This window comes from Myotis brandtii, unplaced genomic scaffold (genome assembly GCF_000412655.1).
Source record: "Myotis brandtii unplaced genomic scaffold, ASM41265v1 scaffold1087, whole genome shotgun sequence".
Lineage (NCBI taxonomy): Eukaryota > Metazoa > Chordata > Mammalia > Chiroptera > Vespertilionidae > Myotis > Myotis brandtii.
This window is the reverse complement of record NW_005353698.1, coordinates 1,522,990-1,541,344: the sequence shown is the minus strand read 5'-3', so window position 1 is coordinate 1,541,344 and position 18,355 is coordinate 1,522,990. Positions and strand designations below refer to the sequence as shown.

The 18,355-nt window shown below is 43.5% G+C and overlaps 1 protein-coding gene across 1 annotated transcript in view; it reads right to left on the bottom strand.

The window, feature by feature from the left end:
- Positions 1-6,856: 6,856 nt before the first annotated feature.
- LOC102247299 overlaps positions 6,857-18,355 on the bottom strand; it is a 14,103-nt gene continuing 2,604 nt past the window's right edge. Inside the window, exons 3-4 of the mRNA XM_005857246.2 lie at positions 15,558-18,348; positions 6,857-7,350 (exon numbers count right to left, since the gene is read on the bottom strand). Of these exons, the coding sequence (XP_005857308.1) occupies positions 15,595-18,348 (2,754 nt within the window). The 3' untranslated portion in view covers positions 6,857-7,350; positions 15,558-15,594. The remainder of the gene's footprint in view (positions 7,351-15,557; positions 18,349-18,355) is intronic.

Below are 18,355 nucleotides of genomic sequence, written 5' to 3'. Positions count from 1 at the left end.
TAGTTTTATAATTTTATGAAGTAAATAAGTAGTCTACAAAACACAATTATAAGCATTTATTTTTAAGGTAATTTGTGTAGTAGGTCCCTCTGAATAATTAAGAAATTGTTCTACTTTTCAGTTTTTAGAATATTTTAACATTTTCTAAATTTCCTTCAAAGAACATGCAAATAAATTTGAGGATCTTTAAGCAACCTATATAGTAGTGAATTTGAAATGTTCAGAGGTAGAAATGCTATAATGGAGATATATATCATAGTAGTTAACATTTATGAAATGCTAACTCTAGGCCAAGGGTAATATTATCTTGTTATGATTCTCACATTATAATAATGTATAGAATATAATGTTATTCTGCAATACTATATCCAGTGTGTAAATACATATGCGTGTAATACACACCTGTTCTTAGTCTATCCAAGTAGTACTGAAGGTGTAGAAGCTTTCCGAGAACACTTCACTCAGGGGATTATCTGTTGATCAGGTTGTAATTTCAAGGGGCAGAAAGAAATATCAGTTTTTTGCTATGTCTTTGATGACTCTTCACAACACTTCCGTTGGGATAAACCTCTTATCAAAGGGCTTTGGCCATGCTACTACTATCTACACTCCTCCCTTGTCACCTTCAGTAGCCCCCTTGCCCCTAAACTAAACAGCTTCTTCACTTTCAGTCTCTTGCTTTTGCTCTGGCCTTCTGAGTTCTCTTCACCCTTAGCCCTCTTTGCTCCCTGCCCACTCCGTGCTGGGTGATTGGCATGGATCTCTTCTTTGTGGCCATTAGCCAGTTTCCTCTTTCAATCACAGTGCCTTTGACAAGACTTAGACTAGCTAGCTTCATCAGCATATCAGCATTCTCACCATATTAAAGGCTTCCTGAAATTCTAACCTCTTCGTGAATCAGGGCACCTGACATATAGTAGGCTTCTTAAATTATTATTCCTAAAGAACATTAATATCCTCCACACTGGGAATATAACAGTGATTTCTACCCTATGAAACTCCAACATACGCCCAACACACATAAAAGCATACCATCAAACCTTCTATACACTACTCTCATTCTTTAGATTTTTTCTAGAATCTTTGAACTTACAGTAATTGAGGAATTGACTTTAAAATTCCTCTTTTAAAAGTAACTATTTAAAAACACCCTGTAATGAGGATGATAGTTTTAAAACATGTCTCCAAATTATTTGACACTCTTCCCATTGAGAGATAGAATCTCTGTTCCTGCCCATTGAATCTCAGTTCTGTGATTGCGTATCAAATAGGTGATAGTGATGCCATGTTACTTTCTGAGCGAGGCCTTAAGAAACTGGCAGCATCCAATTCCTATCTCTTGGGATACTCACTGTTGAAACTCACTCGCCATGTTTGGAGGAAGCCCAAGCAGCTCATGGAGAGAGGTCCAGCTGAAGAGGAACTGAGGCCCCTAGCTGGCCTGGCTGATGGCTAGCATTGGCTCTCCAGTCATGGGAATGAGCCATCATGGAAGTAGCTTCTGAAGTCCTTGTTGAGTTCATGTGTGAAGTAGAACCGAACCTTCCATACCCAGCTATGTCCAAATTGCATATTAATGAGCTAAAAACTTGTTTGTGGCTTTTAAGACTCAAGTTTTGAGGTGGATTGTTCCTCAGCAGTACACAACTAGAACAGTGGCTATGCATGGTTCATGAAAATGAGGTCTTCTGGACATAGTGTAGTGAATCTGCATTAGCAGGGATTCAATAGGTGGCTAAACTGCCCTATATAAGAAATAGGAAATTAGAGGGTTCTGAGCCAGCAAGCTAAGGAACAGAGGAAGCAGAGGATGACAAGAGGGAGAGGGACGGTGGCTGATGCACAAATGAACTCAACAACCAGTGAAAATTTTCTAGTCTCAGAGATGGCACAGGACTATTTGAGAACAGGTATGTAAGTGGTTCAGGTTTAAAGTGTTTGCTAATGTAGCTAGCTGCCATATGATGGAGCACATGCAAATCTCTATCCCATGTACCCTAAGCCTTCAGCAAAATCCTGCCACACACGGAATGCTCAGGATTGAATGGGTGTTCTGCAGCGAAGTCTTCTGGGGTAATGCAATGCAGAGTAAAACTGTGCACACTTGAGGCAAGATGGAGAATGGAATATGAGAATTCACCGGAAACAAGAGCTGGAAGCCAGAGTTGACTTAGAAAAATATAAGGCCTGAGACTGCCCTCAATTTGCTTTCTTGCCTGATCACCCCCAACCCTGGACATATGTGAGGAATCCTGGTTGTCCCTCTTTGTGAAATGTGGGTTCAAGTCTTTTGGGGGCTTCAATCTTAAGGTTTATTATAGTGACTTCAGTTAACGGTGGTTGACTTAAGGGATGTGCTACAACATTGATCTTGTGCAGTAGGTTTCCAAAATGAGTGCCTCTTCTATTCAGGTTTTGAAGGGGAAACTGCAATTACTTTGCTGGGCCTCAGTGCAGGCCCTCAGGGACATCACATTTAGGTGTGGAGCCAGTGGAGCATCACATACCTTGTTAGGTGCTCCTCACAGTGCTCCTTGATGATGCAAGCAGCTAGATTCCTTGGGTTGGCCGGGTGACATACTATGGGTTCAGGGAAAGGTCCATCCTAGACTTCTGAACTCTAGAACTGCAAGATAATAAATTTGCTTCTTCTTAAGCTGCTAAGTTTGTAGTTACAGCAACAGTAGAAAATGAATACAACCTGGATATGAAATGTCAGAGTGTTTTAGTTAAATGAAGGATTTCAGTTAGAAGACGGAAATAAAAATGTCCAAAGTTTATTTTTGAGTTAAAATAAAGACAGACAATGCATGTTTTCTTTGCAGTTACTTTTACTGGAAAAAAACACAACAACAAAACATTTTTCAAGAGTCAAAATAAAAGACCATTACGCAAGATTGCACAATCACCTACCAATGCTGGCAATTAAGGTCAGTAGGCTAGTCTCACAGAGTCTTTGTCTAAGTAGTTTTCTCCATATGCAATACACCGAGAATGTAATTCTCAGAGCTATTGGGCTGGATTCACAGTCCCACTGGCCAAGTTCAGTGCACTCTCTAATTGAGTTGCATCAGACCTAAGGTAGGAACACATCCACCAAGATTTCTATCGTGAAAGCAGTCCATATTCTTTCCATTTACCACTGGCTTTTTTCATAGCCAGGGATATAATTCAGCTTTATCCAATGTCTTTCTTCATTCATCACACAATTTACTCTTCTCTTTTTAGGACATAACTTCCTCAGTCTTCACATTCTTTTCAACCACCACCGTCTTTACTGTACAATAATATTCTTTAAATGTAAATATAGACACCTTCATCTTCAAGGGGGGGGGATTGCCCATTAGAAAATAGATATGGGTACGATAGGTAATTTCAAAGAACTCTGCCATTAACACTAGCTTGTAAAAAGCAATTATGAAACTTAAAAAAGAAATCAAATTATATGTATTGTGTGTGTTTTATTCTGCACCATTGTGAATTAAAGAATTAAATGGGAATACATTTAATAATATGCTCTAGTTGCAACATGGAACGAGAATATTAACAGCTTACAAACACTGCTGTGAAGTTCAGTTTTCTTCTGCGACATGGGGCGTACAAACAAGTCCAATTTTCAGAATCCTCCCCTGGGCCTTGTAATCACATGTGCCACGGATAAACACACTTTCCCCCCAGAGTCTACAATTCTGATTAGATTCAAGTTCAAAGTACAATTTAGCAAATGCTACATGTTTTATTAATGATTTTATGCACCTGTAAGGTCTACTGAGGACCCAGAAGTTAGTTAAGAATGTAGAAACAGTCTCTTGAAAATATATATCATATCTATATGTATATCTCCTTAGGAATTCTGTAAAAGGCTGACATATTTTATGAATTTGATTTTTCTAAAACAAACCTACACATAATTTATCATTTTCCCCCTCAACAGTACTGATAAAATACAGGGCACCTTTTTCTTTCAAGTATTTGGGTAAAATAGCATACCCTGAGAATTTGGGGTGCAAACCTACACCTTGTAAACTGTAGAATGAAACTCCTCAAGCACCACATAGGAAAATATATACCATGATAGTTTTTAAACACAGAGAATATCATTGAATATGTTTTCTCTTGCACACACACATATATATGTACCAGTATATATATATGTATCATGAGTATAGTCAATCTACTTAGTAATCAATACTGTCTTGCAGTCCAAAGTGTTTCAGGTAGCATGAACATTCAATTTGCAGCAAACACATGGAGTACAAAAATAATTTAAGCACATTAAATCTCCTCAAGAGGCAAAAATAAAGTCAAATCTGAAATTAAAGAACAATTTATATTACTAGGCATTTCCTAGTGATCTAAGGATGGATTTGAAATGTGTGTAACCATTGAGAATTATTATAGTGATATCAAGATCTAATTAGTTTTAGCTTATTTACTCAATGATACAGAAAGAGCCATATACACAAAGACATATATAGACATACAGACAGCCTATAAGCTAAGTCACTGACTGCATATCTGGGCTTTATTTAACCCTAGGGCAATTTCAGTGAGTGGTTTTAAGAAAAAACATTCTGGTGAATTTAATTTTTATACTGGTTATAAATATGTTCAGTTTTCCAAAACCAAATCAAATAGAGTATATTTCAACCTGACAATTTAACCATAAGAAAAAAAGGAAATGGGTCAGCATTTCTACCCACAATGCACTGTGGTTCCTCTGGAAAACTGAGTCATATTTGTAACCCTGAGAGAAAATGGCAAAAGCCAGACTTTGCAAATTTAATTTGATGTGAACTCAAGGTACTATCTAGGAAATGCCACATGCTTCACAAATAGTTTTGTGTATTGAAACATAAGAGGGTAGTTCAGGAGCTAAAGGGACAGTGTTAGGATGATAGTTTTATGGGTTGGAAGGTTTATAGACTCTTATTCTACTTAACTTTGGTTGAAAAGGAAGGGCACCACCACTTCATTCAAACATCAATGCAACCTCAAGAAATGATAAAACAATGACGATGAGGATTTATATTTATCTCAGGTCTTCTAAAATGTTCCTCACTATCATTTGAGGTAGTAAATTGCCTAGCAGCTTTGTATGGCTTAAGGAAATAGAGAACCACAAAATTATCAATAGACAATGTCATATTCATAGAATATTATTTTAAAGTTACATTCTTAACCACTTAGACATTTACTATATCCTTGTCAGCTCCTCAGAGGACTTGGCCTCTCTGATAGAACCAACAAGTGAGAAGTTCTCCTTTCTTTCCTAGTGTCTGTCCTAGTTTACCTCAATGTGAGAATTTAAGGCTCAGATCTGCTGGTGATCAATCATGGGAAGTAGCAGATGGGGCCCCAGACCCTTGGTAGATAGAACTTTACCACATATTCTAGGAAAGGGGAGTCTCTCATTTTGGAGAGTGGGCAGCAGGTGACTCCTCAGCATGACCACTGGCGTTTCCTCCAAGTCACACATAGTTTTAAACCAATCTTATCAATTCTAGTACTACCCACCCAAAGTGACCTCATACCAAGCCAATCTCCACTGAAAATGAGCAAGGGCTGATGCTGTAATTAGTTCCCAATGGTGAAAAATTCAGTAAATTCTGGGGCGGATCTGCTGGTGCACCTGGGTAAGAAGACCTCTATGACAAAAGAATGATACTTTCCCCAATATGGCACAAGGGCATCTTTTCCATATTCAGAGGCTGCTTCATATTTCCTGTTTCGTGTCTCATAGAGGCTATCACTGCATTTCATAGCTCCTCAACCCAATGATTGATTGAATTGTGAGCAGAGCCAATTATTTCTCCCTCAAACCTTTCCTTTTATCCAACATATTTTCTAAAAAAAAAATATCCCTGTAAGGAAGGCCTTGAAAATGAAACTGGGTTATTTTTTAAGAGTCTGAGATAGGAAGCATAACTACAAAATAACGAGATTACATAAATCATACAAAAATTAGTCTCATCACTTTTTACCCACACCTTCAGTCATGAATAGCATAAAATTCTGTGGCCTTGAAGCATTTTTAAGCAGAAACCAAATATTGATGACTATTATAATCAAAATAAGGCTTTTAAAAAATTACCAGAATGCTTTATCTTTGAACAACAGTAAAGAAGAGGGGATTCCTTAAATTAGAAAGCCTGGGAAAACCTTCAAGGTACTCTTTTAATCAGTAAAAAATATTCTAATGTAACATTTGTCGAATATATATTTGACACACTTATTAATTCTGACAAGTTAAATATTTATCTGATCAATCAACTCTTCAAGACTCACTGTGAACACTCATTAAAATGACCTTCAGAACTGGGTTACAACTGAGGCAGTATTGAATGTTGCAAGATTCTGTGATTTGGACTCTTGTCATCTCTTACAACCACAATGAACAAGTGATGTAACCCTAGGTCACTGCTCTTGGTATGGCTGGAGAGATCCAGAGCCACTGAATAAGAGCTTACATTCTGCTCTATCACCCCAAACCAGTCACTCTTCGGACTCCAAACAATCCGTGAGAGCCAGGAGTATGCAACTATGGAGGGAATCATTGAAGAAGACAAAAAATTGCTATACGCTCATAACGAAGTTTGGGTTACTAGAGGGAAATTGATATTTTATACCTTCCTGAGACTAAGAACTTAATTTTAAATATAATCACTGGCTCTTCTGTATTTTAAGCCATTCTATTTTAAGACAACAAATAGTGTCATGACATTGTACAAGTTGGAAAATTAAAACAAAGCACAAAAGTTAAAACCACTATTTTTCACAATCACATCTGAAATCATGCTAAACCCAATAAAAGAGCATGTAGATTATAACCAAGAGAATGACTAGGCTTGGCTGGTATATGATTCAAAGTGAGGACCCATCATATTTAAAATCCAAGCATGCGCTGCAATTCTACCAGCTAGTCCTCATGTATTCCAAGAACCTATAAGGTGATTTGAATTCCAAGTTATTGATTTACTGGTTGGTTTACAATAGAACAAACCCCATTCTGCTGTATGGTTTGATTGAACTATGAAAATACTTAAGGGCTATTTTGTCTAGCCAAATGGAGGAAAAGATAAATAAAAAGCTTATGTCCTGTATTAAGTATAAAAAGAAATGATTTTTACAGGGGAATAATGCAACCATTCAATCAGCCTAGTAAAACTAAAATAGCACAAACTTTCTTAACAGCGTTGTTCAGGAAAATATAGAAACTTACACTCTTGGTTTATAAGAAGCAAAAACTAAGAATAACACATGTAGAGGAAGTTTTTCAGATGAATTCTTAGTGCTGTTACAATGCAACCTTCAGATTAAAGAAGAATAGTCCATCTTTCTGTCTTGCTCCTATAAACAAGCATAGATAAGAAGAGATGGTTATTCTAGAAGTAAAATTCATTTTTAAAGAAGCAAAAAAATCTCAAAATGCATTTTATATAACTATTCTTCTGATTTCAATATTAATTATGATGAAGTTCATATTTCAAAATGTATTTGGCAAATATGTTTCTGAACTTACTAGACAGTATACTGACTTCAGGAAAGTGCCCAAAGGTAAACTTCTCTTTGAAAATTAAATCCAATGAATTATACAAAAATAATTTTAGAATGAAATGTTCAGTTTCATTGAAATCATCCATAGCAGAGATAAAACAGTGTAATAGATATGTTCCTAAAATATTATGCAGAAATTGAATTTACTATGAGTTAGTAATCTAGTTCAAAGAGTAAACTCTATACTGAGAATTTTTGTGAATGAATGATTACTACCTAAATTATGTGGAATTTCATCTAGTAAATTTTGTTTAGAATAAGATATACTGGTTAGAGCCTATGCCTTAGAATGGAGTTAAATACATCTATAATAATAAAAGTGTAATATGCTAATTAGACCGGATGTCCTTCCAGACAACCTTCCAGATGAAGCCGGTGCTGCTAGGGATGCCTGGGTCCCGGGTGCCAGAGGGAAGCGGGTGCCAGTAGCCGGGGGAAAGAAGGCCTACTCTTGCACGAATTTCATGCATCAGGCCCCTAGTTATAAGAAAAGTAACTGACATGTTCAAAAGCTTACTAAAAATTAGCTCTTTGTGCTGATCTTTCTCTATAGTATGTCTACTAGAACTTTGCCTAAAGAACTTTGTTTTTTAACATTTGAGAGTTGATATTTGAACATAATACTGGTATTATAAAGACAGAAATAGAGTGGCCTACAGGTAATATTTGGGAGGGATTAAGAAGACTATCATGTGAAAAGTAACCTTCAAGAAGTATCAAATAACAGTTAGCTAATCAATTATATGCAATCACAGAAGCCAGCAAGGGACATTTTAATCCTGTCATCCAGAAACTGACCTGTTAAATATATGCTTTAAAAAAAAGAAGTCTATAAGAATGATTATGATTTCATATGTATAATAGTTCATGTTCTTTTAATTTTATTCATTTGTATTTTATATTAAGGAATGACCTTCAAGATGAAAAGGGACCTTTGTGAGTTTGGAGACTTTTCATTTGCTAAATTTAAGTTTTGCTACCTGTTGACATATAAAGTAGCAACAGGAAAAGGAAATATAATTACAACAGGAAGAGAAGAAAATAGAAGACCACAAAGAACCATTTCTATGCAAATCAAAGTGGGCAGGGGAGGGGGACTTCTGAATGTTGAGAAACGAAGGGACAATCTGTTTCTACAATCTACTGAGACATTTTCAGGGATCCATCACCGGACTCTGCCTTTTCACCCACCCAAGAGGAATTTTATTAGAAATCTTGAAAGTAATAAAGTTACTCCAACTCTTTTTAAGGATAAAATAATAAAAAATCACCAGTTTAACCGATGATTTAGAGGCCTGTGAAGAATTCAGTGAAGATGAGAGACGTGACTATGCTGTGTCACCAAGACAGTTTGGCCTGGGTGACGCCCATGACTGTAGGACCAGAGCACATGACAGAGTTCAGAGGTGACGCTGGGTCAGAGTTCCCCTTGCTTCACACAGGCTTGTGCCCAGACAGAGAGGAAAATCACCACCATGCAGCTGCCAGTCTCAGCCCAGAGTTGTATAACCTGCTGGAAAGCTTGGGAGATACTAGAATACCTTGACTCACAGCCAGCTGACCTGTCCCCAGAGATCAGCCAGCTCCGACTGCAGAGCTATGGACATGGCCTCCAGTTTGGAGAAATCAAAAACAATCCTGGATCGGGCTCCTGATGCTGCCCTGGGAGTTACAAGGATGAGGCCTGATTTTTCTGCTCGGGTGAGGGCCCCTGAGAGATGAGGAGCTTCGGAAGCATTATGAGGTTATAGCCTCCAAGACAGACGGAAGTCTTACTACATACCGGGAACTATATGATATGTCCTTTGTAACAGTCTTATGAAGTTAATCATCACAACATTCCTGCGAGGTATCCCCATCACAGAGTTGAGAAAACTGAAGCTCAGAGAGAGCAAGTCACTGTCCAGAGTAGTCAGAGTACTAGAACTTGGGCCAGGGCTGCCGGCCTTCAAGGTGCACATACTTGGGCTTTAGTCAAGCCACAGAGCTCCCCTCCAACTAAAATGCATGAACCCGTTGGCCTCCAGGGGACATCCCACACCCTTCCCTCCCCCCTCCGTCCACACACACACAGAATTGCCCCATCACGGAGAGCCACAGCCCTTAGAAATGCTGGCACTGGCTCAGATTCCTCTTTGGGGCATACAATGTCCTAATAACTAAGGACTGCTGATGTTTTTAATCAAAAGAATAATACACATGAAGGTTTGATATATGCTAAACAATAACAGATTCAAGGTCAATTTCTGACCTTATTCCTTTCTCTTTTTCCCAGATGATGAAAGAGGGACAATTCACAATGAAGAACTGAGATCTGGAGGGCAGAGAGTAAGAGAAGGGCAGACAAGGGCCACCTGTAAGAGAGCAGCCACCGAGCCTGAGGGCCTGGGCTACAAATGATATGTTCGTTTGGGACAAGTAATTTCTTCACTTGTCATTTAGAGATGAAAATAGTACCTACTTGTTTTAAGAATCAGAAAGTATGGTGTTAAATCTTTGCATATATGAAATGGTGAATACACATTAGCTGTTATTTTTTTCATTTTTATTGATTTTGTAGAGGATAGAGAAGAAAATAATAAAGGCAATAAAATTGTTGAGAGAAGCACAAAATTAAAAGCAAGAGGAAAGCTGCAATCCTTTGGAGAGAAAGGGAGGGGGGGGGAAGTGCAGAAAAGACATTAAGACGATAATAAAATAAAACAATAGCCATATATAATAATTGGGAGAGGAAGTCACAACCAAGTCAGAGAAAAATAGAAGTAAACAAATTGATCCAGGAATGTAATTATGAAGTGAAGTGAAAATGTAATGTTGACCTTGCAGCCACCTGGCCTCCTGCACAAAGCTGCAAAAATCCTGCTGGTGAGGGAGCTGGCAGGGAGCACTGGCCCTTTAAGTTGTCCAGGCTGTGGCTAAAACAAACTAGAAACAAAAATGTAAGAAGGGAAGAAGCAAGGTGAGACATTAAACTAAATCAGCTTGAAGTGAATAGGAAAGGAAAAACCACAATAAGAATAAAAGATCCCCACTCCTGAAGAAAAAAAAAATAGCAAAGAACAAAAAGTAAATTCTCTAACACACAGCAAGGGCAGAAAGGAGGGAATGCACTAGTGCGATGGATGCCCGGGAGGGGACCACCGAAGAAGAGTGGCCTTGGGGAGAAAAGGAGAAGGGGACTCAAGGGCAATAAGAAAGAAGCAAAGTGAATAAGAAGACTCTGGTATGGGGTCATTTGGGGTTTGGGTCACAACTCTGCCCCAAAGCGACACTGATTGGAGAAGGACCACTGACCTCTCTGAGGCCCCATTTCCTCCTGCAGTGTTTAACACAAGGAACAGGGTTTGATGATCTGAGGATCTCGCTAGGACCCCCTCAGAACACTCTACAAAAACAGCTCCCCTGAATCCAGCCACCTTTCCCTTTCCACTTCAGTTGCTGACCTGTGGGGCTCTATCCAGAGGGTAAAAATAACTCTGAGGAAGAAAGGAGAAAAGAAAGACCAACATGTAGTAGCCACGTAGGGCACATCAGAAATGAAGAAAGTCTGTCTGGCAGCTGTCAGAGGGGGGGTAGGGGGACTGGATGAAAGAAGGTGAAGGGATTAGCCAAAGAACATATGTACATAGCCCATGGGCACAGACAACAGTGTGGTGATGGCCAGAGGGAAGGGGGGGCCAAGGTTGGGTTAAGGGGGGCAAAGGGGGAGAAATGGGGACATCTGTAATAGTGTCAACAACAAAAATAAAGGAAAAAATGAAGAAATAAATGGATAAAATCTTACAGAAAAGAAGACATTGAAATATAACAAAATAATTGCAATACCCATGGCATAGCAGGCTTAGTGCCAATTAAAGTTTTCTTTTGTTATATTACATATTTATTTTATCTTTATGCCATTACAAATGGTATTTAGTATCAAGTCTCAATAAAACTTTTAAAACAAAAACGTGGCATCCAAGTGGGTGGGCAGGAGAAAGCATGCGAGTAAATATGTCAGAGAAGGAACAATATAGCTATGTGCTTCTAAAGAGAGAAAACTAAAAACAAAAATAATCTAATTGGAAAAGGCATCTAAGATCCTGTGGAGCTGGGACTTTCAAAACAAAAATCTATAAACAAGGGTCTATAACAGGAAAAGTACTAACAAAAAAGGAGAAAGTAGTGAAGTTTTGCAACCGCTGTGCCTAGCATACTGGTAGGTTACAAATGGGTTCCTGTTGTGACTATCTGGCCACTGGGCTACCGGATATACACAGCCCCCTGCACTTCTCACAGCCTGCAATGTCACTACTAAATCATAATAAAATAAAAACTTGACTAATTATCTTCTTAGAAGTGGGGAAGAACCACCTATAAAAGCAAAACTAAAGGGAAATTCATACCAAAATAATTAGAAAGAGCTAGCAGCAGCTTGTTATGCTCAAATATATATAGGGGAGAAAGCAGAGCTCCCTGCTACAAGGCACCGCTAAAAATAGATGATGAAACCCTTATTATTTGAGCTGGCAGGAGTCTTAAAGGTTAAGACAGGACTGGAAACTGGTTTTGCAGTTCTGTGTGTCTGGTGTGTGCCGCCTGCTGGAGTGTAGACTCCTGCTGACGGGACCGTACCAGGTCCCATGGGGCTTAGGGTCACCTCGTAGTACACGGTAGCTGGTAGAGTGTAAACATGCAATTCATGTTTGTTAAATGAATGAGGGTCTTAGCACATTTCATTCAAACGTTCACTTCACAAATGTCCAGAGAGGCAGAGAGGAGGGCCCAGGCGTCCTGGCTGCCAGTTCGGATCTCATTGGCTCCTCTGCATCCGTCCTTTGCTCCAGGCCGCCTACCAAGGAGCAAACACGGCCAGAACACCTGGGAGCACAGTGTGGCCAGGAGCTACGTGCGCTCCGCAGGCCTGGCTCTCTCACTCTCTGGGGTCTTGAGCAAAACCATTTCTTTTCTTTTCTTTTTTTTTTTTTTAGCATATTACACTTTTATTATTATAGATACCTAAGTACATCAGTGTGTATTTCCTATAAACAAGGACGTTTGCTTGTATGATCGCAGAACAGTTATCAAAATCAGGATATCTAACATTGATACAATACCATAATCTATTTCAAAATTCTATATTCAAATGTTGTCAATTATCCCAATAATGTACCCTATAGCCTTTTTGTTTCCTGGTTCAGGATCCAGTTCAGAACAAAACCATTTCTTTCTAAGCCCCAGTTTTCTGCTCTGTGAAATGTTGTGATTGGATCAAATCATTTAAGTGACTTCCTTGAAAGGGCCACATAGAGCCGGACACTACTACCTCCAGGAAAATCTCTGGTTTTCAAAGGAAATCTAGACCTGACACCTGCTTCCAAGACTTCTCACAAAGACCATCCGCATGAGCATCAGGTGATGAATGAGTGTGTACAATGTAACTTTTTGATATAGCTGAACAGTGTTTAAAATTTTTTTCATACAAGGAAAAGACTACATCCTTGTTTATGTGTCTGATTTTTCTTTGGGCAAAGAATGCTCAGGAAGGTGAGTTTTGAAGGATTTTTGTTAGTTATCTGAGTTTGTTTGTAAATATATTTTTATTGATTTTAGAGAGGGAGAGAGAGAAACATCAATGATGAGAGCAAATCTTTGACAGGCTGCCTCCTGCATGCCCCTAACTGGGGATTGAACCCACAATCAGGGCATGTGCCCTGACCTGGATTTGAACCATGACCTTCTGGTTCATAGGTCGACACTCAACCACTGAGCTATGCCAGCCAGGCAGTTATCTGAGTTTTAACAACTAGATTTTTGCTTGTACACAAAAAGCGAATCAGTTCCTCACCAGTCGTCTTAGATGGTGAAGCCAGCTTTTGATTTCTGTCTATCTTTAGGGCGGTGGACTAACATAAAGGTTGTGTTTCAAAAAGAAATAAACTTTCAAAATAATCACTGTTCAAATATTAAATACTAAAAGCTCTGGTTTATCTTTGCGTCTGGTGGAAGCAACTCCAAGCCTACCCTCTCCAGACTCAGCAGACAGGAGAAAGGCCAAAGGCAGCTGCCAAGGGGACTGCAGGCGAGTGTGTGCCTGGTCCCTCCCCTGCCCCTGTCCTCCCTTCCCCTTGTCTCTGCGCCTCCTCAGCTCACACAAAGGCCTTGCAGGATTAGCTGCTCCAAAATAGCCGTAGGTAAATGCACCACCTGTCCAGAAGATTAAAACACTTTTATCTAGCGGCTACTCTTTTCCTTCTGCAAAACTAATTCTCTAATTCTGACTCTCCTCCACATGCATACTGAATTTCCCTTTATTTTCTACATCAGACAAAAGATGCACTATTTATCTTTCATCCCCCTCCCTCTTTATTTGTGATCATCACACAGTGCCTGTGGCAAACTCTTAAAGAGAAATATTTTGAATCATCTATTTCTAGATTGTGAGTAAAATGAGGCTTGCATTTTCACCTGAATTCTTCGAGACAGACCCAAGGATTTTTGAACAGTGGCTTTATGTTGTCTTGTAGTTCAATAAATGTAATAACCCCTTAATTTGAAAAGGGTTTTTAATTTGCAATATGCTGTTATATCATCGGATATTCAGATACATTTATTCCATTTTATTATGTTTTTCCAGCACCATTTATCCCCTTTGCCCTCTTCCTCCTCCACCATCCCCCACAATACATTTTGAGGAGTAGATATTATTGGCACATGAGTATCATGAGTGTGAGCGTTTGCAGCCCAAGAACACACATCTGGTGGGAGGAAGCTGTGACTCTAATCTAATGATCCTACTTCCTAAGGCTCTTTCGTTGCCCAGTGAAACAATGTTCCTCTGTTCTTTCTCAGTTCAGAACAGAGACATGGCTTACTTCTCTTCTATACATGCATGGAAGGGGTTTCTCCCCTCTCCGTCTCCTTTCTTGGTTCGGTATCATCTTACCAAGGAGTGAAAGTCCAAGAAACATTGACAATGCCAGCCCTTCCTAGTTTGAAGAGAACAGGGGAATGAGGGGCGATGTGCCCCCACAGTGCTGACATCTCTGTGCCGGATCTGAAGTTTGCCACTATCTTTCTTATGTGTGTGACCTGAAGTGTCCTGATTCAGGCTCACTTTTCCTATCAAGTTTCTTGGACTGTGTTTACAGCAAGGATTCCTGTCTATGAATTTGGATTAACGGAGGTGTTAGGAATCTATCTCATTTCCTTTCGAGGGGGGCAAGTGGAAGTTGTTTCTTTTCTGAAGGGAGCGAATGCAGATATGAAAATGACGCCTTATAGGGACTGGCAGCTGAGAGCAGTGGATTCCGTCTGAGCGACTGGATCAAACATAGCAGCCCCTCCAGGAAGCCACAGCTAGGTAATCTCCCCCCCTCACAAAGGTCAAGTATGTGTGTGTGTGTGTGTGTGTGTGTGTGTAACCTAAAGACCTTAGATTCGTCTAAGAAAAAGCATTCTGATTGTCTGAAAACAGAAACACAAGAGCTTAAAAAATACAGTCTCTTTGTAAAAGAAACCTCAAGAAGATGTGGAGGAAGGAGAGAAGCTTTTCTGCAGATTTCAGAAAGCCCCCTAACAAGAAAACGAGGAGCAAGCCCATTAACAGTGTTCCCAACGGTCTCTCAGGATGTTCTGCCTTCTGCCGCTGGGGTTGCCAGGAATAGAGGCTCACTCCATGGAATCTGGACGGGGCTTTTGTTTCTCTCCCCTGTCAACCTTCACCAAAGGCTGACCTGACAGATCCAAGGTTCACTTTTCCCGACTCACAGGTGAGAAAAAACATACAGGCAATTTGAAAGGTCAAAGGGGAAAGGCCCCAGGGACTGAGGAGTGTGGAGAAGAGGAGGCATGGCAGAAAAAAATTTAGCTCCTTAATAATTTGGGTGGGGTTTTGTTCTATTTTCCCAAAAGGCCCATTTCTAGACAGCCTCCTGTGCTATAAATCTGCCATTTCAAACACCGAGAAACAGGATTGCTCTTGACCCCTGAAAACTGATTATCAAAGTCCACTCACTCACCAGCAGCGGCTCCGTCCTGCTTCCTGGTGACTGCCCATCATCTGTGCTCCACCACAAAGCTCATGGTGGTGCCGTCGAAGGAGGGGGGCGCGATGATCCTCGGCCCCAGGGGCTGGGAAGTGATGCTGATGACAGGTTTGCTGTGCAGCTGGGCGAAGCCCTTGGCCCCCACCAGCTGGGATGTGGCTGCTGGGGCCGAGGAAGAAGCGGAGGTGGGAGACTGACCAGAGGCCATGAAGTATGGGGCCTCGGTGAACTTGGCAGCTGGCTCTTTGCTGGGGCTCTCTGCAGCCATCTGGGAGAGCTCACTCCCCCCTGGAGTATGAGCAACTGGTGTGGGCTGCAAGGCGCTGGTAGGCAACACTGTGGGCAGAAACCCAGGGTAGATCATGTAGGTGGGTCCATAGGCCCCAGGACTCAGGGCCAAGGGAGGCACAGGGAGGGACATGGGAGCCACTGCTTGCTGCTGGGAGGTCATGGGCACATCCACATACTGCCCTGTCTCGGGGTCAAACAGTCTCCGGGTCATGGGCTGTACCGGTGTGTCCACCAGGTAGTACTGGCCGGTCGTCACATCCAGGAGCATCTTTCGCTGGGTCTGCTGAGGCTGTGGCTGCTGGAAGGCATCTGTGGGCACCGGAGCTGGGCCTGCAGGTGCTGGGGCGGGCATGCCAGGTGGGGAGAAGCAAAGGACCTGGGGCTGGGCCCCCTGCAGGGGGAAGGGCAGTGGCTGCTGGTGGTAGATAGCAGTGGGGGGATGCCCGGGGCTCTGGGGCCCTGAGGGGGCAGCGACCGACTGCCGTGGGTTGTCAGGTTTGCTAGGCCAAGCTGGCCGGCTGGTTCCACTGACCTGGGAACCTTTGGGGCAACTGGGGACCTGACTGCGAGCACTCAGGGGGGGCAAGCTGCAGAGAGTGGCTGCAGAGGAGGCTGGGGGCCCCTCCCTCCTGGCCCCAGGCCCAGCTGCAGAGCTTCCTTTAAGGGGGATGGTCAGGTAATTTTCACAGTCACTATTGCTCTTTACCAAGTTGCTGCCATTTTTCCTGCTGGGCGCCTCATCAAGCGGTGCCCGGGTGGCCGGAGAGATCTTGAGGGACCGGAGTCCCTGAGATTTGCTGCCCTTTGTTGCGGAAGGACTCTCTGGAGAAAGCCCTTGGGGGAACTTGCCAGCGACACCCCCAGTTTTCTGGATGCTGCTGGCACTCACCGTGAACACGTTCCTGTTGCTGGGGAGTGGGGGCAGGGGCTGCAGGGGCTGGGTTCTCTCCCCATCTTTGTGGGCTGGGGGAATATAGAGGGATCGGGGCCGCTCCCTGGCCAGGTTCTCGAAGGCAGCCGCGCGGGCAGACACGCTCTCGGAGCTCGGGTTGGAGTTTCTCCGCTGCAGGCGCTCCAAGGGGGCCGCACGCAGGACCACTCCGTCCTTGTGGCCCGCGCCGTGCTCTCCCACCTCACCCAGCCGTTTGGCCAGCTTGTCAGGGTCCCCCTCGGCACCGCCGGCCCCTCCCCTCTCCTCGCTAGCGATGAGCGACAGGACGTGGCTGTCGGTCATCGTGGGCAAGGGGTCGCTTTTGCGCTTCCACTCGTGCCTGTCGAAGCTGTACAGCTCCTCCATAGACCGCACCGCGGCCGTCAGCTTCTCCAGGGCGTTCCGCGATGGCTTGGGGCCTTTCCCCTCCTCCTTGGCCTCCTCGTCCTTGGCCTTCTCTGGGGTCTTCTGAGCAGAGGCCTTGGAGATGATCTTGAGCACAGGCAGGTAGGAGCCCTGCTCGGGCTTATTGGGGGCGATGGTGGCCACAGGCAGCCTCCCAGATGCCCGGTGAACCAAGACCGTCCCTTCTGCCGAAGAGGGGTTCAGGCCGCCGCTGCCCCCTCTGCCCAGGCTCTCCCCCAGCTCCCGGTCCGCGCCGTCCTCCCTCTGGTTCACCACGGCCTGGCACGTGATCACCAAGGGGGACAGGGACCTGGATGCGCCAGCGGCAGCAGCCAGCGGCCTGGGCTTGGGCCCGCTCAGCCCCTGCTCGGGGGTCACGCTGCCCTTGTCGCTGCTGTCTCCGGACCCCTTGATGAGCTTCCTGACGTCCCTCACCTGGTGGAGGGGGCCCTGGGCCTTGGACTTGTCCCTGACGTCCCTCACCTGGAACTGGGGCACCTTTTCCAGGCTGTCCCCCCGGAAGAGTTTCTGTGGGCCCCGGGCGTTGTCCTCAGCTGCCTTGAGGAGGCCGGAGGAGCTGCCGCCGGCCAGCTGGGGCGTGAGCAGCTTGGCGATGCTGAAGTCCGAGCCTGGCTGCTGCACGCTGCCCAACCGGATCTTGATTTCCGGGGCCTTGGGCCCGACCACGGCCGTGGACGTGGCCTGGGCCGCAGGGTACTTGGTGGCCTGTTTCCCCGGCTGCTTCTCCTTGGGTGTCTGCTGGATGTTGGGGACAAAGAGACGGGACATGATGGTGGACTTGCTGGCCGAGACCTCCCCGAGATCAGCCCTCCAGTCGCCCCCCTTGGGGAGCTTCAGCTTCCCCACGGGGGCTTTGTCCTCCCGTTTCTCGGCCTCTCGCTCCTTCCAGGACCTGAACGCACTGTTCTGGCTGCGGAGGAAGATGCCCTTGACCGTCTCGGAGGCGCTCTGCTTGATCTCGCACACCTCCTCTGCGCGTCCATCGGCGGCGCTGCGGCCCGAGCCTGCATGGCTCTCCCGAGGGGCGCTGGCTTTGAAGATGGGGGACTTGGACCCCGCCACGGGCCCCTCCGCACCCGCATCGGACACGCTGAGCACCGTGTACTCGGAGCTGGCCTCCAGG